The following is a 20,995-nucleotide window of genomic DNA, read 5'->3' as shown; positions in this document are numbered from 1 at the left end:
ATATGAAGAGAGGCAGTATTTTATTTACTCAGCAACAGAACGTTGAGTGTATAAACGCGCTCATATGCAGCTCTTTGAGTGAAATCAGAAAGCAAACAGCTCATGCAATTGAGCACTAATATATAAAGAGTGAGAACATTTCACTCACTCAATAACAGCATGTTGAGCTTGTAAAAGCGCTCAGCTGCAACTCTTATAGTAGAAGTAGCTATTTAACGTAACTGACTTAGAGTGTAAACAGGCTATGCATTAAGAGCATTAATATTTGATGAGAAAGAGAGCGAAAAAGAGAGCTTTTCGCTCACTTTGCAATATCCGGTTGAGCTGCTAAATGCACTCTTTGAGTGAGAAGCGAGTGCAAACAGTCCATGCACCGTTAGCACTATTGAAGAGAGTGAGGAATTCATTCACTAGGCAGCAAGTAGAGTTGGTCAAAGTGCTCAGCTGCAACTATTTGAGTAAAAAGTAACTATTGAACACTCAATGCAATTGAATATGAGGGGAAACTGGACATACACTTTGAGCAGTATCATATGAAGGAAGACTTTGGTTAGGCAAGTAACTCAGAAAACATGCTCGCAAAATTTGCGAGCTAAAATTAATGTTTATTCTTAAGTATTGTAGATGAAGATGAAGTTGTGCGGAATTAGACATATTATTTAGTAATAAATTATATATATATATATATCAATTTTTTTTATATTACACCATTATTTTCTTATTAACCGTCTTTACTCCACATAAAGTCTTTGAGTAATTAAAAATTTTAAAAATATAAAATTTACTCCACATAAAGTCTTAGAGTAATCAAAAATTTTAAAAATATAAAATTAATAATTTTTAACCACTTACTCTACCATGCTACCTTACTTAAATTGTAAACTATTGAACATGCATTTTATCATGAGAATAATTGAAAATATTACATATTTAATAATATGTATATATGTTTATCTATAGCTGATCCAAAACGAATTAAAAATAATAAATAGGTTTTTCTTACTTATAGATTTGAATTGTTTCAATTTCATATTATAATTCTGTAAATTGATTTTCCTCTTTTTATAAAACAACGAAAATTGTGGGCTCATTTTTTACACTTCAGTGAAATTTCGCATTTTAAATGCATTTCAATTTTTCAATTTTTTTTCATTTTTTTCATTTTTTTGTTATTTTTTCGGAATCTGCATATTTTAAGTTAACAAAATGCAAATGGACCTATTTTTTTCTGGTTCGCAGCCATTGGCCAAAGGTCAGTAACGGCAATCGGCACTCAATTTGATAAATATATTGTTTGTATCATGGAAAATGAACTTCCGATACGCTCAACAAAGGCACGTCATAAATTTTCATATTAATTGAAAATATGCTCAACCACAAACGTGGCCTGAACGCAGATACACACAGACAGACATAGCCATTGACAAACGGTATTCACTGTGTGGGCAAACGTTTAGCATATAAATCAGCATTAAGTTATACATTTTTAGTTTGCAAATGCAATAACATTTAATTTCCTTGAGGATAACATCTGCTAAAACGTTTTAACAAATTAACTTTCGCATAGCAACAGTGGGCAGTACAAGAACAGGATGGAAAATCCTGAAGCTGGAAGCCCACAAGCCCAAGGTGATGACACCCGCAAACTCTCCAGACAATTCCCAATGCGAATCTGTTCGAAGCTGCGTAAATCTTAGTCAAACAAGCTGCCAACACTCCAAATACCACAAATAACTACATATATAAGCCCAGGCTCTCGCAGTATAGAAGTTCTGTGTCTATCGAACTGCACAATTTATACACGTATGTCCGTATCCGTATTCGTATTCGTATTCGTATTCCTATTCGTATTCACATTCAGCAAGTTGTCATTGTCTGCGTTTGCACCATGCACATTTTGTGTATTAAAACTTGTCGAAATTTTATTCAATTTACGTGCACTTAAGCGACGATTGTGCATTAAGATATGACGCAAAAGTTGCAGCAATGCCTCCGCCCCGCACCCGCCGCCATCTAAGGCTTCGTAATAGATACGGATACGTGTTGATGTTGTCGCAAATGTAAACGAAACACAAGTAAAAGTGCTCTACTTGGGTCTGACCGACTAGCAAATGCCCTGCACAGAACTGTCGTTCCCACACACACACACACACATGAGGTACAAGATACAAAAATTAAAATTGAAATATGTTTCATATGGATTCTTATCGATTATCTAAAGCTATAAATAAAATATATGTTGAGTTGTTAAACTAATTTGAAGTAAAAGACTGCAGAGAATTGAGCCTGTGGCAAAAAAAAAATAAGAATTTTTAAATTTACATATTTTTAATATTTTGAAACTCTTTTAAATGGCTCTTCTTATAGTTTTTATACGTTTGGTTTCTCAATTAAATTTTATTCATTCGAAATGAATATGAAATGAAAAAGTGTGAGAAATGTGAATCAAATTTCATTTGTAATAATAATTTCATAAGGCAGCAGAGACAATTTTTTCAGTTTGAATATAGAATTTTAGCAGTTAGAAAATACGTTTGCTAGTCAAGCCCTTGACGAGGCCAAACTATCTATTTAAGCCAAGAGGACTAGCAATGTTAAAGAGCGTTATGAATGGTAGTGAGAGTGGAAGAATGAGTTGTAGCTGTATCATTGAATTCAACAGACGATGCCTCGTGTATAAATATGATATTTTTATAGCTTTAAAAAAGACTCGGATAACTCTGACTAAATGTTTCATGACTGCAAATGGAGTTTAGAATAACTCGAAATTAAGTTTCGCACTCGAAGTCAGCTTGATCTCTACTGAATTTTATTTTATTGACACAGGCTAACAGTTGAAATATGTTTGTTAATATATGAGGTCCAAGCGGTTGATAGAGCTAAAGTGATTTAGTGCTGCGAAGCAGAGAAGACGATTTATTTGGATCTGCCAGACGCTTGCGCTGATTGCCGGATCATCAAGTGACTGGACTAGGGAGCTATTTATAGAATCCACAGTCACGCTCCAAGCTATATTTAAACCAATCAAGAAGCAGGCCTGACCTCTTGGGAGCCTTGGCTGGGTGCTATAAAAGCCGGAGGCCAATTCACAGCGCAGTTCAAGTTCAGATCGAGGGCGCGCCAATAGTTCCATAAGATGCAAATTGTGTTTCTCATTTGTGCAATATTCTGCGTGGCAGCTGTGCTTGGGAGTTCGGAATCGTGTGCACCAGGCAAGCGCTGCGTGTCCTATGATCTGTGCAATGAGGGGCTCCTTGTGGACGGCCACTTCTACTCCGATCGCAGCCGCACTCTGCAGGACGAGCAGCACTGCCACTACATGGAAAAGTGCTGCAATGTGAACGAGACGGTAGGCCACTCTAGCCGGTTGCCATGGATCTAATCTAACGCTCCACTCTTAGCTTTCAGCCGGCAGCGGATTCAACTATAGCGATTCACTCTCAGCTCTGCCTCAGTGTGGCGGACGCCTGGATCTTTGGCTCCACTTGCGTCCGCTGGGCTACAAGAAGCAGGAGTCAAAGTTTGGCGAGTTTCCTTGGCTTGTGGCGATCTATGGAGCAGATGGGTATCTGTGCAGTGGCGCGCTGCTCACACCTTTAGCAGTAATAACCGCCGCACACTGTGTCCAGGACCAAGTGGCGACTGATCTGCGTGTGGTTGCAGGGGAATGGGATGCAGCAGTTCAGCTGGAGCCATTGCCGCATCAGGAACGAAATGTGTCCGAACTGTTAATCCACCCAAATCATACACAATCCCCGGCAGCCCATAATCTGGCTCTGCTCCTGCTCGATTCTCAGGAAGCATTTCAGCTGACGCCCCATGTGCAGGTGATTTGCCTGCCACCGCCGCAGCTCATCTACAACTACAGCCAGTGCTACGTGGCGGGCTGGCGACACTCGCAGTTCAATGGCAATGAGACGCTGCCCAGGCGTTGGCCTCTCTACATTCTGCCGCGGGATCAGTGTGGCTCCAAGCTGCGCTTGGCCATTTTGGGCCGTCGCTATGCGCTCAATGAGACGCTCCTCTGTGCTGGCGGCGACAAGGACGCTATTGTCTGCGGCGACATGGGTGCCATACCCCTCATGTGCCCCCTCTCCGGCAGCAATGATCGTTACGTGCTCGCCGGACTGCTGGCTCGTGCCGCCCGTTGCGATGGCCCCCAGCTGTTAAGCATCTACTCGAACGTGAAGTTCTACAGGCGCTGGATCGATCAAAAGTTGAGGGAGCGCGAACTGGACATCAGACATTATATGGTTTAGAGCAGACGCAGATCTAAGACGAATGCACTAAGCTCAATGATAAAGGCTTAGCTAATCCGTATAAAACTTAAAGTTAATCTTAGAGTAAAACACTGAAGACAATATATAAAAATATATCTCTGTTAATATTTGTAAATTTTATCTTTGCAAATATATTTTATATTCCCACAATTGTTCACTTTATGGAGTAATTAAAAGGGGACATCAACTGGGGTTCACATGAGGATCAAGCCAAAATGTTAACAAGTGTAATCCATATTCAAATTGTAATATATTTTATATTTGTTCTGCTTGTCAATTCTAGATCTAAATCTAGATACCCTTATTATTAACTCAGAGCCAAATACCCCTTAAAATACCAGTTTGAATAGATAAATAAAAGTGAAGCTAAGATAAGCTTGAAATATTCAACTTTTTGCTTCCCAAGTTTTATAAATGTAATAAATGCTTTTTTCAATACGATGAATCGAGAACTATATACACAATATATTGTGTATACTATATATTTCTACATCCATTGGCGAATAGTAAATTGGATAAAACTGCTCTAGAAGTATAGTAATCCATGTGAAAGACTTTAGTATTCCTATCATTTATGTGTATTAATTCGCTAAAAAAGATGGGTTTGTTGCCTTGGCCAACTCTCCATATTCCGTTCTCAATTTCAAATAGTAGAATAGTAAAAGCAAATATATTCAAAAACTAATTACCCATGATAAAGCCCATACGACGCCTACGCTTAGGTTGTTTGTAATCGATGTATAAAAAAGTGCAAAAGGATAGAATATCAGCTCTGAGCAGGGTTCAGGGTATCTGCGAGTCAGGCACTGCCGACTAGAGCAAACTAACTATTTTATGCCACTTATGCTTTATACAACTCTATACTTAGCAAGATCAGCTTTGCATGATACATGAATTCAGTTTATGGAACAATTGGTAGGGGAGATCGGGAATGAATACATCTGTTGAGTTTTATTTTATTTTTTATTTTTGTTACTTTAGATCGAAGACTCTGGAATCTACTTACAAAGTTCAATTTCGGCTCTTGGATACAATGGAAATAATAGCCCAAATACATTATATTGATTTTGCTTTTATTCCACTTTAGATATGAATTCAAAATGTGTCGCATATTGAACGTTAAAATACAGGCTACAAGCAAAACAAGAAATAAGCATACTATATAGAATATGTAAAAATATCTGATGCACATTATAGCGAATTAACTATGCAAGTCGATGCTTTAATTTTTCATCCACCAGACTGGGCCCACACATGCGATCGCACGATCATGTGCTGATCTGTCCCAATCGCTCAGTCCGTTCACTTCGCTATCCACTCCAGTCGAGTCCCAGCCAGCTTACGCAACGTCACAGCGTATCGTTGAACAAACGCTTGCTTTTCTTGAAGTTGGGATGGATGGGGCCGGGCAGGACGTGCGGCTTGAGTGCGCTTTTGCCGGGCTGACGATTCGCGTCGTATGGCATCTGTGGCGATAGCTTCAACTGACGATAGTAGTCACTTTTGGGATAGGCGCTGTTACACTTTGTCACAATGCGCACTCGTTTGCTGCCGCTTTCCGATTGCGGCGCTGCTCCGAATTTCAGCCGTTGTGCTGGGTTCTTGGGCGTACCTTGGACAGCGAGTGGATTCATCAGAAGCTTGCTGTTGGCTTGCTTTAATTGAGATTTGCGCGATGGCACAAAGTAATCTCTTTCACCTTCTTGCAAAGGTTCATTCCAGCCGTTGCTCGACTTCGCATTGGACTCAGCTTCTGCAGTTTCTACTTCCTGTTCGGGTTGTGCTACTTTTGGCTGTACCTTGGCCAGCTGCTTGGGCTGCTCCTTGGACTGTGTCTTGGGCTGCTGCGTGGATTTCTCCTTGGGCTGTTCATTAGATTGCTGCTTCGGCTTTTGTTTTGGCTGCTCGTCTTTCTCTTTAGTCACTTTCTTAGTCTTGTTTAGGTCTTGCTTAACTGTCGTAGGCTGCTCATCAACTGCATCCACCTCCTCTACTACCCAGGCATTATTTATGCTAGAGCGGACCATTTCATTGCGCTTCACTTGCTTCTGCAGTTTGGGCGATAGTGCTTTGTTTATAATTTCGTCAAAGTTGTCCTCATCAACTTCATCAAAGTTAATGGACTTGAGGAGGCGCTTACGCTTCGATTTGCTTAGCTTTTTAAGACTGCGCCCAGTGCCAAAACTGGACTCCTCAAACTTATCGGCGTCAATGATCTTCTGCTCTACGAGCTCCGACAATGTAGTGCCCTCGGGCTTGGGCATGTTGCGCACACCCAATGGAAATTCGCCACTGGCATACGTCTCAAAGACGTGTAGTAGCTTGCGTAATCCCTTACGCCGCTTGCTGTTGTAGTCCTGTGTGCGGAGCAGTGTCTGAAGCTCATCCAGCACACAGTCGGCATTTAGCGGTAGTTCTGGCATGAGCACATCAACATTTCCTGCACGTGGATCGAGAGATGTGGTTTCTTGCTGTTGCTCCTCCTCATCGTCCTCCTCTTCTTCATCGAAGCCCGAGTCCATTTTCTCAACATCGTCTATAGAGCTGCTGGGAAAGCCCATTTCTTTCCATGCCTTATATTTCTCGCTGTATTCTCGACCCAATTCACTCTGATAGAGCAAGTGATAGAGCACACGCGTGCGACACTGTGCCACCAGTTTGGCGTCTCGCTGTGTGCCCACATAGTGAACAAATGGCCGCAGAAAAAGATTAACTTGCTCGGCGGTGATCTCTTCATTGGCAGCCTTGGCCAGCTCCTCGAAGAACACATCCATGTAGTGCATAGTTATGCCACGAGACTTTGGCTGTGCTGCAAGCACCGATTGTTGCATGCTTTCGTTAAATGCCTCTATAAGATCCTTTGACCATTTACTCTTCTTGAGCAGGCGCAGCATGTAGCGCAGCATGCGACGCACAAGCATTAAAAACTTATCCATACGCCACTGATCAATGCCAAACCACTCCTGGCACATAGTTCGCATAAAAGCGCTGAAGTACGCCAGACTGCAAGCTGTGTTGCCGCCGAAGCTGTCGATCATTTGTGCCAGTTGTTCAGCCAGCTCCTCTTGGACAAGCGGTTTGTCCGACATCCATACGTTGTAGTACAATCCTTTCCAAATTCTCATGAAATCATCCTCGGTAAACGGAAAAGAACTCACCGCACGCAGCTGGAACCATTTTCGCAGTTTACGGATCTGACGATTGCGCTTTGTTAAGTCATTGCAGGCCAAGGCACGCACTATTTTCACCTCCTGTGCAATCACAAGCAACTCTTTTGGCACCTTTGGCTGTGATGCGCCGTTTTCATCTTCGCTTTCGTTTCCATTATCAATAGCAGCCACCTGGGCGCTGCGCTTTATTGGCCGTTTTCTTGTGACCATAATTGATTATTAAAAAACGAAAGGAACTTTTTCTCAAATTCCGCTGGTATGTATTGAACGCGGTTGCTACGAGAGAGAGGTGGGCGCACGTGTTGTGCGGTCTGGTAGTAATCGATTAATATTTGAAGCTCCGTTTGCAACATTTTGCAACACTTGTCGAATTTGCATGCGGCCAATATTATAATACTAGAAGGTTACACTGCGAATCCTCAACTAATTCTTTAATGATTACTGGTGCTGTCTTGGTCAGACCAAAATTGTTACATGTCTTTCTTAAAATTATCTATATAACTGTTACAAAAAAATCCAATAAAAATTTTAATAGTTCTCATATTATTTATTTTCTTGAACAGCATCTAAGTATACTACATATATTTTATTTAAAACGTTAATTACTACGTCTTCTTACTTATTCAATACACAGTCTCACATATCGTTATATACTTTTTACAATATGTACAATGTACTTCAAAAATATTATAAAATATGTCATAATTGTTTGAATTTATGACGGACATAAGCTAATGAAAAACGATAGTAATTTTTGGGTGTAACCTTGTACTTCCGATAACTATCTTCATTAGTATCTTTGTAGTTAACTTACAATTAATTTGTTTAAACAAATAATTATAAAATCATTCTATATATTAAAAAAATAGATTACTTACAAACATTTATATTCTTAATATTCCTACCAACTGTAAATACTAAATATACAAAACTTTGCTGGGCATCACTTTTTACCAGCTGACATTCTAAGTAGCAATTCCAACAAAATTGGCTTAAAAAGTTAACATTACTAAAATTTCATCATCAAAATGCCTGTGTTAACTGTAGAAAACTCCGACGACTATCAGACATATATTAACGCTGACAGAACAACTGTTGCACTGTTTGCTGCCGACTGGGCAGAGCAATGTGCTCAAGTTACCGATGTACTCAACGAGCTGGCAAGCATTTTAGGCGATAAGTTGCAATTCATTACACTAAATGCCGAAAAATTCCCTGAGATATCAATGAAACATCAGGTAAGCTCTTCGGCACGTCTGACATCACATTATCTGTACTAAATTGTTTCCCAGATCGAGGCAGTGCCGACAGTAATATTCTTCAACAAGGGCTCGGCTGTGGATCGCGTGGATGGTGTGGATGTCGCTGCCATTAGTAGCAAGTCCAAAAAGCTAGCTGAAAGTGCAAGCAGCGCTGCGGCAACTGGACAAACCCTCAAAGACCGTTTGACAGCACTTATCAATAAGGCGCCGCTTATGATATTCATGAAGGGCGATCGAAACGCTCCACGCTGTGGGTTCTCAAAGCAGCTTATTGCAATTGTTAACGACACGAAGTATGTATTACTTTTATATTTATATATTTATGGGCAGCATTTAATATGATTGCATTTACAGTTTGCCGTACGAAACTTTCGACATTCTTTCTGACGAAGAAGTCCGTCAGGGTTTGAAGACATTCTCTGACTGGCCAACGTATCCGCAAGTTTATGTTAAAGGCGAACTTATTGGGGGCTTGGATATCATCAAGGAGCTCTTGGCTAACAATGAACTTGAAGCATCGCTTAAGGGCTAAACATCAGACGTCATCCCATTAGTCAAATGAAATCTGGAACAACCATGGCTTCTCACAAATTTACAATGTCCAAAAACTTTTATAAGCATAAATAAAAGAAAATGAGATGAATCTTTGACCGATTGAAGTGTATCGAAATATATTGAACTTGCAACAATTATATTTAATTTATAACAATAATTTATTTCAGAAATTTTTTTAAATGCATACCGAATATTTCCATGTGTATCTCAATCATTTGTATTATGCAACACTGTCAAAATACAAATAGCTTGGCAGCACTGGAAGTGTAACAATCAGCTGATACAAGCGGCTTGCGAATAATTGCGAAAACCTTAGTTATCAAATAATATTTTCTTTGAAAATGGCTGAAGCCAATGCAGTTGCCGCGACTGACGGCGAAGAAAAAAAACTTTCAGATATTTTTTTAAGTGGCTGGAATCTCTTCGACGAGCTCGAGGTTACCGAGCTACCTTTCAATGGCATTCCATTTCAGGTAAGAATGGACAAGCCTAAGGACTCTATGAGCATTAACAAATATATATTTATTTAGAACAAAGTGAAGGAAGCAATGGGCTATTTTGAACAAGCGACTGTTATTGTCAACCAAGTGGGCATGTTCAGTCCCAACGAACTGATTGACGAGGTATCTACGGACTCGTTACCCTTCATGCTATTGCCATATTTCTTGGGTAAGCTTACCACGAAGATAAACAATCCACATGGTACAGAAGCTATAGAGCTGGGTGAAGTCTATTTTGGAGATCATCTACAACGCTGCCAAGAGTACGAGCTCTGTGAACCGCCCAAGAGCAAGTCGCAGCAGGACAACAAAACGGATGCTGCACAGCAGAAAAGCGAACAACGCGAATTAATTGAAGCTGCATACAATCGCAATGATAAAATTGCACAATATCGTAAGGTGAAGGAAATTGACGAGTATATGTATCGCATGCGTGATGCTGTTAAGAACAAAACGGCCGATGAGGAAGTGCGTCGTGAATTCTTTTTGAAATATTTGGATAAGAGTATTATAGATGCTAAGCAGGAGTTGGAAAACCTTCGTATGATGAAAGAAATGGTTAAGATGCGTCTAACACGCATGAAGGCCGGAGAGCAGAAGTCGTTTGAAAACTCTACTGCAGATCAGCAGACGAATGCTCATGACCATGGACATAAGCATGGACATTCTCATGGACATCAGCATCATCATCATGCGGAAGCGAAGACAAAACCGCTTCAACCATTTATTATAACACGAAATGCTACACAGAAGGCAGTCTTCGGTTTAGGTTATCCCAGTGTTCCGGTCATGACCGTCGACGAGTTTTATCAACAGCGGGTTGACGAAGGCATTTTTCCCGACGAACAAAAAATGGCAAAAATAAATCAGGAAAAAGCCATTGCAGCCGCACTAGATCCCAACGAGCAAGAAGACCAAGAGAATGCAGCTATAGAACTTCAAGTAGAAGATGATGATCCAGAGTATTTAGCGCGTATGCGACGCATGGACGAATACAAGGATGTTGTCCGCCGTGGAGATGGAAACCGTCATAATCGTAGTTAAACTACTAATCAACTCATTGATATACATAAAAAATTAGGTATTTTTTATTTTTATATATACAAAACAAATAAAGGAGTCATTTTCAACGTTTTAAATCCAGAAACCCCAAATGTAGAATCAATTAATTAAATAAAATATTTGCCAAAATATATTCATCTCGTATAAGGAATAGGAAATAGGAATTTCGATAGGAATCATGATTCTAATTTTTTACTACAAGATCTGCATGAAAATTTTACAAACAACATTATTTTTGTTAACTGATCGTCACATTATGAAATTAAGCTAAACTGTGACCTAGGTGTGAACGGCAAAATTGTTTTATTGCTCATCAGATAAATATCTCTATGTTCAGGGCAATCTTGGGGCTACAAAGGATTTAATTCCATTTTAACAAATACTGCGTACTTCAATAGAACAGACCGTTCTAATTCGAATAAAATAGTTGTTCAACGAAAGAATTAAAAAAATCCAATTTAAATAATTTCGAAAAATAATTAGAGAAAATGAAATTTGTAATGGAAGGTACCCAATAATAAATTCCGACAACATCCAGCTGCTTAACATAATAATTAATTAATATTTATTATTATACTGCAATTTATATAATTATTTATTTCTGAGCTCATCTGCATAAAATTACTAAATCTCACTTTAAAAAATAGTAATAAATCTCAGTATTCTGCATGATTAGTATTTTTAGAAAAAGTAATTTTAAGTGACAGTGTCAGTATTTTTGTAAAAATTTATGGTCACACTTCATCTAAGCACCAACCACCAGAAACAACAACAAAAAAGACCTAAGAAATTGAAACAAGATAAGATAAGAGCACAACAAACTATTATTTATAATAAAATAACGGCAATAGACATTTCTGCGTGAGCATTCCGTTGCAACAAAACGCACAACGAAGCAGCTTTTAAAGGTGGAAACTTCGATATCGTAACAGAACACGCCACACGAGTAACAAAAAGTGCAAGCACAAGCATGTCAGTCATTGATTTTATAAAAGGCTTACCCATATACGACTCGAACAACTTCACACTCTTGAGCAACGATCATGGTATCAGAACATCGCAAAAGCGTGCCTCCGTTTACTTACCTACAGAGGATGTGCCTGACCAGGCGCAACTAATAGTGATGGACAAAAGGTGCGTACTGCTTAGATATCTAACTCAGCAGTGGGACAAAAAGACACTCCAGCGAAAGCGAGAGCATGGCAACGATGGCAGCAGTAACAATACCAATAGCACTCCAAACGGCAACAATAGCAAAAAGCGCCCACGCTTGGAGACCAACGAGCTCAACTAAGGCACACCCTATTCTTGTTAAGTGCAACCACTACCATTAATATATATCCCATGCTTATAATAAATACGATAAAACAAAACTAACTGAATTAGAATTACTTTTGACAAAGTTGCAAAATTCCTTCTTGATATACATTCAGACATTCCACTTAATAGCATGAGTTTGTCCAATGGTTATTTAATTCGGAAACAAATTGGATTTGACTACTTTATATTAAAGCTAGTTTAATGGTGTCCCAAGTCCTTGGGATCTGGTTTGCCGTATTGCTTCTCCCACCAGGTAACATATTCTTTCTTGCGTTGTTCACGTTTGGCAAAATACTCGGGATATTGTGCCTTCTCAAGCGGATGCCAGTAGTCGAGCATCCAATCTGGCGGGATGACCTCACGCTCGAAAGCACATCCGCCAGCACTATTAGCAACTGTAAACAAATAAAAGTGATTAATGACGCCAGTTTGTAGAAATGATTTCGCTTACAGGTTCGGGGCTGGTAATGCTTCGTCTCAAATAGCTCCTTTTGACCGGAAGCTAACAAACGCATGCCCTCAGCCAGATCCTTGCGTTTATTCTCATCGAAACGTGCTCGCATTTGCACTGCCCGGTAGCGGTAAATATCGCTAATTCCGAGGATTTTTGAATTAAGATGCAGAGTTTATTATATAATCAAACTGTTTATAATTTTAGCATTTCGTGTACATACCGACGATCATACCAGGCCTCTAGATTGCGCAGTGCACGCTTATACAAGCTGCACACCTGACGCTTGTGGGACACAATAGCCAAGGGAACTTGCGCCATGTCTAGTTGCTAAATTTGTATAAAATCCGTATTTCGCAGCTTGCAAGACAACAACTGTCACAGCTGAGAACTGTCATAAGTTGAGTGCTGTAAAACGACGTGTGAGACGTTTTTCCCAACACTATTTTGCAGTGATGCCAGACTACTTTTTGCTTTTTTTTTAAACTTTATATTTTTAAATAAATTATATATCAACATATATCAAGTAAATAAAAAACTAACAATAATCAGCCGTAACTTAACTCATAACATTCAATATACACTGAACAATATGCTCAGGTATTTTTAAAGGATGCTCTGATAGATCCCCTGTCTCTTTATCGTACATGTAAATCTCATTTAAAACGCGATCCTCATTATCAGCATTTAACGAGGACACCAACACCATTGAACCCTCAGACAGCTCTGTAATTATTTGTTCGATATCGTGCTCATTAACGTCCTCCATGCAGCTGGGACTTTCTACTTGCGCAGGTGGCTCCGAGAGGAAATCAACAATATATGTTGCATTGGCCTCAGAGGAATAAACAGTCTCGCTATCTGTTGCGGTGTCCACATCGCTTACACAATTACGCCTACCATCTTCCAGATCGATAACAACTTTTTCACATAACGTCGACGTGTCCTTGACCTCAGTGTGCCCCTCGTCCAGCAAAGAGTTAAGCTCCTGCTGCAACTGTTCAGCCTTGGTCTCAATTATCGGATCACTGCTTATTTGTTCTGTTTCGATTTCTTTTTCTCTTTTGATCGCAGGAAAAACGCGTAAAATATGCACAGGAACAGGCTGATTCACATCCGAATGCTCTTCCTGTTCCTGTTCCTTCATATTTTGTTGCATCTTCTGAAGTACCTTTTGTTTTAATTTTTGCTTAACGCTTTGCTGTTGTGACTGCAGCTTCTGCTGTTGCGGCTGCTGTAGCTTCTGCTGTTGCTGTTGCTGCTGCTGCTGCTGTTGCTGTTGCTGTTGCTGCTGTTGCTGAATGTGATCCTGCTCCTGTTCCTGTTGCTGCATCTCATGTTTCACGGTTCGACGCTTGCGCTTTGCCGATCCACCTTCATTCTGATTTTCAAGTGCCACACGACGTTTGGCCAGCGCATGTTTGCCCAGCTTTTGCTTTGTGACGTGCTCGTTCTCATATATCAAATCTCCATCGCTAAGAGTGCGCGCCGCCTTGCTCTGCTGCGACTTGGTGCGCTGCTGAAAAGTAACAAGATTCAACAAACATTGATTCATATGACACAAAGCAAACCTTTTTTGTATGCTCTGCCTGAGCCGTAACGATTTCTTGCCATTCGCGATCCATTTCAGCCCGCTCACGGTCCTCCAGCTCAAGTTGATTTTTAAGCTCCTGAATATTAAAGGCTTTTGGGTAGAGCAGCGCCTTATTAATTAGCTGTCCGTTAATGCGCTCCTCACGCTTGTATTTGAGCTTGAGGTCACGTCGCGTACGTTTAGGGAACATTTGACACATCAGAGAGAAATCGGTGCCAATGATTTGAAGACTGCGATAAAAACGAATGGTGTCATCCGATGTCCAGGTGGGCGTACGCTTGTGTCGTTTGTAGAATCCATTGTCGCCAGTTGTTTCATCCATGAGAATAAGAGATGAGTTGGCCAAAACTTTGCGAGCCTCCACCTCCGCGGTGGTTTCAATCTCCAAAGTCTTTTCATCGATAATCATCTCCCCATTAGCGTCAAGTTTTAATTGTGGCACAGGCATGGCTGTTGTCGATGCAGCTGGTTCCGTTTTGGCCTCCAGGAGCTCATCTGACGTGGGCTTTGAATCGTCCACACTGCCGATGCTACTCCCATTTGCCTCCGCCTTGATGGTAGTTACTAAAGGCTTTTGCTCCATTGGATTGCTCTCGGGATTGTAAAAGATCATGTCAAACATTTTGAATGTGGACTTATCCGGTATGCCTTTGTTAAATCGCGTTTCGAAATCTCGCTTTGCGTTAATACGTTGCTGTGCCTGGCTCTGTGTCTTGTCGCCCTCTCCTTTTCGCTGTTTGCCGCTACCTCCACCACTGTCCGAATACACAGAGCAACTGGACTCTGTACGTATTCGACCCATTCCCGGACTCATAACACCACCCGGGAAGTGTTTCGGGGAAGCCTGCACCTGCTGCGGGGTTCCACTTCCGCCGCTCATTGACGATCCACTTAAGTAGCGCTCACGTCTCGTGGGCGTGCCAGGTGATGGGTAGTCACCATCGAAATCGGCCGCCAATGGTGAGCCAACAAAGCTGTTTCGACGTTGCCCAAAAACCGGAGTAGGACGGACTCGCTGGCGAGCTTGCACCTTGCTGGGCGACATGGGAAATCCACTTGTACTTTTCTGTAAATCCATTTGTATAACATTATCTTCCAAGTCGGAATGAAATACATCATCCAACTGGCCGGCGCTGCTGGCAGCCGGCATTTTAAATGCAACTTCAGCCGGATCGTCATCTAAATGCTCCTGCTTGGGGGAAGGAACGGGGAGTGGTTCAGGTTCAACGCATGGTTCTGTATCAGCGTCTTCTTTGCGCGGCTTGCGCTTTATTTGCGTCAAGTTGGCAGTTGCCTTAATACGTTGCCGTCGCGCAGACATGGCGTCACTTTTCAATTAAATATTTATTATGCATTTACACGGCAAATGATACTATTTGCGAAACTAACGTGACAAGAACAATAGCAACAAATGCGCACCGCACGAGTTTTGACCAGAAAAGTGTTGCACAATGTCAAAAAGAAAAGAAAATATTTATAAACAGTATGCTGGTCAAGCAAAATACGTTTAAATTAAATTATTTTTCGAAAATTACTTTTGAATTATTTCAAAAATTGTATGTTCGATATTTTGCAAGTTTTGCGGCAAAAGGCTTACGAATAATATTTGCATAGGAGTATATCTGATGTTTCGTAGATTGAATCTTCGACACCGGTAAAAAGCACAAAAATAATAAACACATTGCTTAATCCAGAATAAATTCAAGTATACAGTTTATAGGGTCTGCATGCATTGTATTGGTTCATTAAGTAATTTCGAGCGAACAGTATCAACAAAGTAAAAGCTTTTTATCCTTGTCACCGAGCAAGCTATACAAATACTAATTTTTTTAGCTTATAATACAAAGCGACTCAAAAGAAAGTAAATATTAACGAAATAGTGAGCACAAACACTACTCCGCTTAATTCGAGAGTTTTCCAACACACATTCGAACAACAACAAATACAAATTGCAGGTTGCACGTTTTGAACGTAAAATGTGGGCGCCTTGATAACAAAGCAAAAGCGAACGGAATCTATATAACAAATACAAACAAAATTGTCAACAATTGAAAAAAGACAATCAAAATTATACAAGTTGAAAACGAAGGCAACAAATGTGACAGGAGGTGTGTGTGTGTGTGTCGAAATTTGAAGCGGAGGAACAAGCAACATTATAATAACAGTACAGCCGCTGCCGCTGCCCGATTGTTATGCAAGCAGCGCTGCAACCCCCCACCTGAGCACTGCAGCACAACAACAGCAGCAACAATCAATTAGCCGGTCACCATGCTGCTCAATCGTTTTGTTTCAGCCATTAAAAATCAATCGAGGGAAACCCTGCGCGCATGGAGCTATCAGTGCGAATCTATATTCGCGCAACGCTCGCGCCGGCTGCAACAGCTGCTCACCTTCTATCAAACCGTTTATGGCACTCAAGGACTAAAGCAACTCTGGCGTGTCTATTATCGCAACCAAATTCAGCCACCACTGCGCGGCATGATGCTGAGTGCTGTGGGTATTATGGGCTTGAATATGAAGAGAGCCACTAATGATGGCTTCGACTGGGCCAAAGAGCGGCTGTCGCTGGCAAACTTTGATTTGTGCCAACGTGATATTGATTTTATAAATACGCTACCTGTCAATCAGCTATGCGATCAGTGCAAGTCAAAGAAGATGAAGTATTGCTATTGCTCGTTGGGCAATCAGCGCTGTAAGAAGGGCGGTATCTTAGTGCCAAACAAAGTTGACCCGAAGACACTGAAGGAGGAGGCTAGCATAAGCAACTGTCACAAGTCAATGGATTACGAGTCGCGTGCACCAGGGGGTCAAATACGCATACAGGCACAGGAGGATCGCAACTGGGAACCATACTTCAGTAAGAATGAATTCAGCATATGGCGGCGCGAGGAACGTTCATCGCTATACTCATACAAGGTGTATGCACGTTTCGATGATATTACTGCCGATGACTTTTTGCATGTACAAACGGATCTGGATTATCGCCGGCAATGGGATGATACGGCACTCAGGCTTGAGTTAATTAGCGAGGATCCAGTGCCAAACAGTAATTCACATCTCATCTACTGGGAAATGCAATGGCCGCGTCTGTTCGCGAATCGGGATTACGTATATTGCCGGCGTTACCACAAGGATGATAACAAAAAATTGATCTTTATTTGCAGTAGGGCTGCCAAGCATACCACATATCCAGCTATATCGGGCAAGGTACGTGTCACTGATTACTGGAGCCTGATGGTCATTAAGCCATTTCGTGGTTTCCATGAACCGGGATTGCACTTTGTGCTAACATATTACGACGATCCGGGCATACCAATTCCGCAGAATATAAAATCGTGGGTCACGCAAAAACAAATGCCCGAATTCCTTACCAAAATGTATGTCGCAACCAAAAACTATGCATGCTCGCGGGCCATCAAGATGAAGGACATGTTCAATAGCTTTACCATAATCAACGATGAGTATACGGCAAATGAGCAACGCGGCAGCTGGCTGGGCAGCCTCAGCCGTCACAGACGTAAGATGAACAACGGTTCCGAGGTCGATCGCTGACAGCTGTGCTGAGCTGCAGTTCCTCCAGAGAGCAACTAACAAATAACAATAGCAACAAAAATTTAAAAAACTAAAAAAAAAACCAAACAGAAATGCAAAGTACAGCAAGAAATACCAACAGCAATACAGCTCCTTATCACATCTTATGTTGTAATTCATATATAAGTATATATATAGGTGTATGTATATACATATATATAAACACACCTCAAATAAGAACAAAAATATTGAGTAATAGGGTTCATCTAGTTTCTAGATATTAACAAATTATTTCATCATCTATGCAAATGTGCAATAAAATACCATTCGCAACTTGGAGGCATTTAAAATGTTGAATCTTCTGTGCCACACTAATGAAATCAATTATAGCTACAAACATGTACAATATATATATATATCTATCCAAACATATATATATGTATATATATATATGTTTAGATGTATATAAATATATATACACACGTAAATTTAAACAAATATATTTATATGCTGATTAAGTCTAGAACATTGTCTTAATAGAAATTACTGCAATCACACATGCATTCGTCCAAGCAAATTTGAGTAAACTAGTCGGTAGTACACGACTTGCAGATGCCCTGTATCTCGCGACGACATGCTAATTGATACATTCTACTAAAACAAACACCAACAACACCAACCCCACAATTTAAACTGAGTTTTCATTTTTTTTGGGGAATTGGGGAGAACAAATGATCTGTGGGAAAATTATAGTGTCACACGCCTGATATTTAGGAACACTTATTCAAAAAATATACAAAGCTTAAATGGTTAGAGGGCTACATGAACTGCTGGTAAGAATTACAATCTATGGAAGAGAATGCGAGTTCCTCATTTTGCGACTGCAATTTTATTGATATCCCTGCCAGGAGTAATAAATGTGATAGTAAATAAGTTTAACGCTTATGATATATAATAGCTATATATTTCAGCATTGCAGAGTCCGAGAAGTTATAATGGAATTGTACGAGGTACTCCTATACAATGTACAATGCAAGATGGATAGTAAAGTTATTGATATAAAGATAGCAAAAGAAAAGGCATATACAATTTACAACATTGAGTTTATAAATAATTTTTTCTTATAAATTAGCATTCGGCATACCGAAGCTGAGAAACCCTTGCAAAGTTGTAAGACAAAGATCAATGTTATAGGAGGCATTAAAACCCAGTAAATATGTTAGTCAACTGCCTTGCAAGAGTTTGAAAGGTATTAATTGTAAATAGAAAATGTATGTTAAGAGATTCTATGATTGTTCGGCCACATCAAAGCTCACTATGTTCATTTGGGCTGGGTGGGTTTTTCATATAAGCTATGAAGTCTTTGCTGCTTCGTCCGCCTTTGTATTCTAGCGTAGTTTTGAGGTACGAAAAGTATATGAAGGTGGGATAGCCGCGTACATTATACTTGGCGCACAGCTCAACATATTTTGTACAGTCGATGGCAACAAGGGCAACACGCGGATCATCTTGCAGCGCATTTGCGGCAGCAGTAAATTCTGGTTTTGTGTGTTTACAGTGCCCACACCCTAAAAATCAAAGTTATAATAATTCCATTTGATATATATGCGAGTCACTTACATGGAGCATAAAACATGACCAAAGCATGCTTCTTGCGCTTTAGTATCGTTCTGAAAGTTTCATCGTTCGGGAATATCACCTCAGTGCTGCCCTCCTCGTCCTCCCAGTTCTTTTCTGGCGGTGGAGGCGGTGGTGGCTCTTTGGGATCGATCATAAATTCGACTATTTTGGACACCTCGCGCACGTTCACGTCGAATTTGTAAACACCATAGGAAAAGTATTTTACAGTCGGATAGCCCTTCACCTTATATTTTTCGCCAATGGCAGTCTCCTTAGTGGCATCCAGAGCAGCAAGCATACCAGGAACATTCTTCTGTTTCATCTCGAGCGCTGCCTTTTCGTATTCGGGTTTCATGTGCTTGCAATGACCACACCAGGGGGCATAAAACATGACCAGCGCTGATTTTTCATCCTTTAGAACTGCCTCAAAGCCCTGCGTAGTCAAATGAACAATTTCTGAATTTGTATCAGCCGACCAATCCGGTTCCTTCGGCTTGGGCGTCGGTTTAACATTTGGATTAAGCATGAAGGCCACCAGCGCATCCTTTGTATTCTCGCCCTCGTAGGTGAAGCGCATTTTTCCGTTCTCGAAGTAGATTAAAGTGGGAAAACCTGTAATAGATTGTAAGCATTATCAACGTCAACTTAAGTTATTCCATGTATTGACAATTACCAGTTAAATTAAAAAGCTTGCGCACGGGTGCGTTTTCCTGTCGCTCCACATTCATGGCAGCCAACAAATATCCACCATGAGTCTTCAGTTCGGTAGCAGCTTTACTGTAGTCTGGCTTCATGCGCTTGCAAAACCCGCACCATGGCACATGAAACATGACTAACATAGGCCGGATATCCTTCCGGACATGTTTTGAAAATGAAGCTCCGTCATTGAAGTGCAATACATCGGCCCCAGCGGGATCCTCTTCCCATGGCAAATCCCCTGTCGGATCACGCATAAAGGTGACCATTGATTCAGCGGTCAGCTGACGATCGTAGTCCTTATGATAGTCGCCGTCCTTATAATGGCGTAGTATGTAGGATGAGGGCGCAACCTTAAGCTTCTTACACAGTTTCTTGCGCTCCTGGTTGGAACAGTCCACGTACAACATTGTTCCTGTGCCGCGAATCACATCAGCCGCTTCCCGGAATACTTTCAACTCTGCAGCAGCCTCTTTCGCGCTGGATACATAAAGAGCTAGTACATTGTTCTTAGTACGAATCAGTTTCTTAAACTCCTTGTAGTCTGTTATGTCTTCCTGCACAGCGGAAATTTTCGATTTGGCGGCAACAAGTGCGAGCAGCAGAGTCAGCAGCATAAGCCGCATTACAAATTGACGGTTGGTCCACATTATACTTTCACATTAAACGGAATATGAATAATTAGCTAATTTAACAATACATTTAGTGTGTTTAACTAATGTAATAAATGCATTCTTTTTGTTTTTTTTTTTTATAGACCAATAATCCAAAACTTAAAATGCCGATGAAGACGTCAGCGCTGAATGCAGCGTTGCCACATCACTTTAATGTTTGTTGTTTTTAACAAAACTTAGGTTTACACGTAAATTACATAGCGTAGAATAAATTAATATTAAATGTATAATAAATTAATAATACATTAAGACATGCTAAAAAATATTTAATGTATATTGT

General features: G+C 40.5%; 9 protein-coding genes across 9 annotated transcripts; 5 read left to right on the top strand and 4 right to left on the bottom strand.

Annotated features, from left to right (window-relative positions):
• The first annotated feature begins 2,814 nt into the window (after positions 1–2,814).
• On the top strand, positions 2,815–4,511 carry LOC111592596 (phenoloxidase-activating factor 2). Its single transcript, XM_023304913.2, has 2 exons — positions 2,815–3,349; positions 3,402–4,511. The coding sequence occupies exons 1-2, from the start codon at positions 3,137–3,139 to the stop codon at positions 4,257–4,259; spliced, it is 1,071 nt and encodes a 356-aa protein (XP_023160681.2). The 5' UTR covers positions 2,815–3,136; the 3' UTR covers positions 4,260–4,511.
• Positions 4,512–5,313: 802 nt separating this feature from the next.
• On the bottom strand, positions 5,314–7,789 carry LOC111592568 (ribosomal RNA processing protein 1 homolog). Its single transcript, XM_023304866.2, has one exon. The coding sequence runs from the start codon at positions 7,658–7,660 to the stop codon at positions 5,630–5,632; it is 2,031 nt and encodes a 676-aa protein (XP_023160634.2). The 5' UTR covers positions 7,661–7,789; the 3' UTR covers positions 5,314–5,629.
• A 561-nt stretch (positions 7,790–8,350) lies between these two features.
• Positions 8,351–9,387, top strand: LOC111592566 (glutaredoxin 3). Its single transcript, XM_023304863.2, has 3 exons — positions 8,351–8,688; positions 8,743–9,005; positions 9,067–9,387. Exons 1-3 carry the CDS (start codon positions 8,479–8,481, stop codon positions 9,242–9,244), a joined length of 651 nt encoding a protein of 216 aa, XP_023160631.2. The 5' UTR covers positions 8,351–8,478; the 3' UTR covers positions 9,245–9,387.
• Positions 9,388–9,526: 139 nt separating this feature from the next.
• LOC111592567 (immunoglobulin-binding protein 1) lies at positions 9,527–10,914 on the top strand. Its single transcript, XM_023304864.2, has 2 exons — positions 9,527–9,740; positions 9,798–10,914. Exons 1-2 carry the CDS (start codon positions 9,609–9,611, stop codon positions 10,809–10,811), a joined length of 1,146 nt encoding a protein of 381 aa, XP_023160632.1. The 5' UTR covers positions 9,527–9,608; the 3' UTR covers positions 10,812–10,914.
• A 643-nt stretch (positions 10,915–11,557) lies between these two features.
• LOC111592555 (DET1- and DDB1-associated protein 1) lies at positions 11,558–12,218 on the top strand. Its single transcript, XM_023304846.2, has one exon. It carries the CDS (start codon positions 11,800–11,802, stop codon positions 12,121–12,123), a length of 324 nt encoding a protein of 107 aa, XP_023160614.1. The 5' UTR covers positions 11,558–11,799; the 3' UTR covers positions 12,124–12,218.
• A 62-nt stretch (positions 12,219–12,280) lies between these two features.
• Positions 12,281–13,010, bottom strand: LOC111592554 (NADH dehydrogenase [ubiquinone] 1 beta subcomplex subunit 9). Its single transcript, XM_023304845.2, has 3 exons — positions 12,824–13,010; positions 12,601–12,740; positions 12,281–12,544 (listed from the first exon to the last, which is right to left on the bottom strand). Exons 1-3 carry the CDS (start codon positions 12,919–12,921, stop codon positions 12,348–12,350), a joined length of 435 nt encoding a protein of 144 aa, XP_023160613.1. The 5' UTR covers positions 12,922–13,010; the 3' UTR covers positions 12,281–12,347.
• A 128-nt stretch (positions 13,011–13,138) lies between these two features.
• Positions 13,139–15,846, bottom strand: LOC111592552 (transcription factor TFIIIB component B'' homolog). The gene is made up of 3 exons (XM_030223186.1): positions 14,172–15,846; positions 13,946–14,119; positions 13,139–13,735 (listed from the first exon to the last, which is right to left on the bottom strand). The coding sequence occupies exons 1-3, from the start codon at positions 15,513–15,515 to the stop codon at positions 13,160–13,162; spliced, it is 2,094 nt and encodes a 697-aa protein (XP_030079046.1). The 5' UTR covers positions 15,516–15,846; the 3' UTR covers positions 13,139–13,159.
• Positions 15,847–16,039: 193 nt separating this feature from the next.
• On the top strand, positions 16,040–18,107 carry LOC111592553 (stAR-related lipid transfer protein 7, mitochondrial). Its single transcript, XM_023304844.2, has 2 exons — positions 16,040–16,055; positions 16,150–18,107. The coding sequence occupies exon 2, from the start codon at positions 16,463–16,465 to the stop codon at positions 17,744–17,746; it is 1,284 nt and encodes a 427-aa protein (XP_023160612.1). The 5' UTR covers positions 16,040–16,055; positions 16,150–16,462; the 3' UTR covers positions 17,747–18,107.
• A 572-nt stretch (positions 18,108–18,679) lies between these two features.
• On the bottom strand, positions 18,680–20,857 carry LOC111592569 (protein disulfide-isomerase A5). The gene is made up of 3 exons (XM_023304867.2): positions 20,019–20,857; positions 19,346–19,957; positions 18,680–19,293 (listed from the first exon to the last, which is right to left on the bottom strand). Exons 1-3 carry the CDS (start codon positions 20,689–20,691, stop codon positions 19,031–19,033), a joined length of 1,548 nt encoding a protein of 515 aa, XP_023160635.2. The 5' UTR covers positions 20,692–20,857; the 3' UTR covers positions 18,680–19,030.
• Positions 20,858–20,995: the final 138 nt, after the last annotated feature.

The sequence above is a fragment of the Drosophila hydei genome, unplaced genomic scaffold (genome assembly GCF_003285905.1).
Source record: "Drosophila hydei strain 15085-1641.00,03,60 unplaced genomic scaffold, DhydRS2 tig00000149-arrow-pilon, whole genome shotgun sequence".
NCBI lineage: Eukaryota > Metazoa > Arthropoda > Insecta > Diptera > Drosophilidae > Drosophila > Drosophila hydei.
Note: the sequence above shows the minus strand (reverse complement) of the source record. Positions and strands in the feature narration are given on the sequence as shown.

What these genes read in the sequence shown, in the direction of transcription:
- LOC111592596 (XM_023304913.2), top strand. Translation starts at nt 3,137, where the DNA reads ATGCAAATTGTGTTTCTCATTTGTGCAATATTCTGCGTGGCAGCTGTG. An exon ending in GCTGCAATGTGAACGAGACG is followed by an intron (nt 3,350 to 3,401) that starts GTAGGCCACTCT and finishes CTCCACTCTTAG; the next exon opens with CTTTCAGCCGGCAGCGGATT.
- LOC111592568 (XM_023304866.2), bottom strand. Translation starts at nt 7,660, where the DNA reads ATGGTCACAAGAAAACGGCCAATAAAGCGCAGCGCCCAGGTGGCTGCT.
- LOC111592566 (XM_023304863.2), top strand. Translation starts at nt 8,479, where the DNA reads ATGCCTGTGTTAACTGTAGAAAACTCCGACGACTATCAGACATATATT. An exon ending in AGATATCAATGAAACATCAG is followed by an intron (nt 8,689 to 8,742) that starts GTAAGCTCTTCG and finishes ATTGTTTCCCAG; the next exon opens with ATCGAGGCAGTGCCGACAGT. An exon ending in GCAATTGTTAACGACACGAA is followed by an intron (nt 9,006 to 9,066) that starts GTATGTATTACT and finishes TTGCATTTACAG; the next exon opens with TTTGCCGTACGAAACTTTCG.
- LOC111592567 (XM_023304864.2), top strand. Translation starts at nt 9,609, where the DNA reads ATGGCTGAAGCCAATGCAGTTGCCGCGACTGACGGCGAAGAAAAAAAA. An exon ending in TCAATGGCATTCCATTTCAG is followed by an intron (nt 9,741 to 9,797) that starts GTAAGAATGGAC and finishes ATATTTATTTAG; the next exon opens with AACAAAGTGAAGGAAGCAAT.
- LOC111592555 (XM_023304846.2), top strand. Translation starts at nt 11,800, where the DNA reads ATGTCAGTCATTGATTTTATAAAAGGCTTACCCATATACGACTCGAAC.
- LOC111592554 (XM_023304845.2), bottom strand. Translation starts at nt 12,921, where the DNA reads ATGGCGCAAGTTCCCTTGGCTATTGTGTCCCACAAGCGTCAGGTGTGC. An exon ending in GAGGCCTGGTATGATCGTCG is followed by an intron (nt 12,741 to 12,823) that starts GTATGTACACGA and finishes CCTCGGAATTAG; the next exon opens with CGATATTTACCGCTACCGGG. An exon ending in GCATTACCAGCCCCGAACCT is followed by an intron (nt 12,545 to 12,600) that starts GTAAGCGAAATC and finishes ATTTGTTTACAG; the next exon opens with TTGCTAATAGTGCTGGCGGA.
- LOC111592552 (XM_030223186.1), bottom strand. Translation starts at nt 15,515, where the DNA reads ATGTCTGCGCGACGGCAACGTATTAAGGCAACTGCCAACTTGACGCAA. An exon ending in AGGCAGAGCATACAAAAAAG is followed by an intron (nt 14,120 to 14,171) that starts GTTTGCTTTGTG and finishes GTTACTTTTCAG; the next exon opens with CAGCGCACCAAGTCGCAGCA. An exon ending in CAAAGCGCAAGCGTCGAACC is followed by an intron (nt 13,736 to 13,945) that starts GTGAAACATGAG and finishes ATGAAGGAACAG; the next exon opens with GAACAGGAAGAGCATTCGGA.
- LOC111592553 (XM_023304844.2), top strand. Translation starts at nt 16,463, where the DNA reads ATGCTGCTCAATCGTTTTGTTTCAGCCATTAAAAATCAATCGAGGGAA.
- LOC111592569 (XM_023304867.2), bottom strand. Translation starts at nt 20,691, where the DNA reads ATGTGGACCAACCGTCAATTTGTAATGCGGCTTATGCTGCTGACTCTG. An exon ending in CAAGCTTTTTAATTTAACTG is followed by an intron (nt 19,958 to 20,018) that starts GTAATTGTCAAT and finishes AATCTATTACAG; the next exon opens with GTTTTCCCACTTTAATCTAC. An exon ending in GGTCATGTTTTATGCTCCAT is followed by an intron (nt 19,294 to 19,345) that starts GTAAGTGACTCG and finishes TTTGATTTTTAG; the next exon opens with GGTGTGGGCACTGTAAACAC.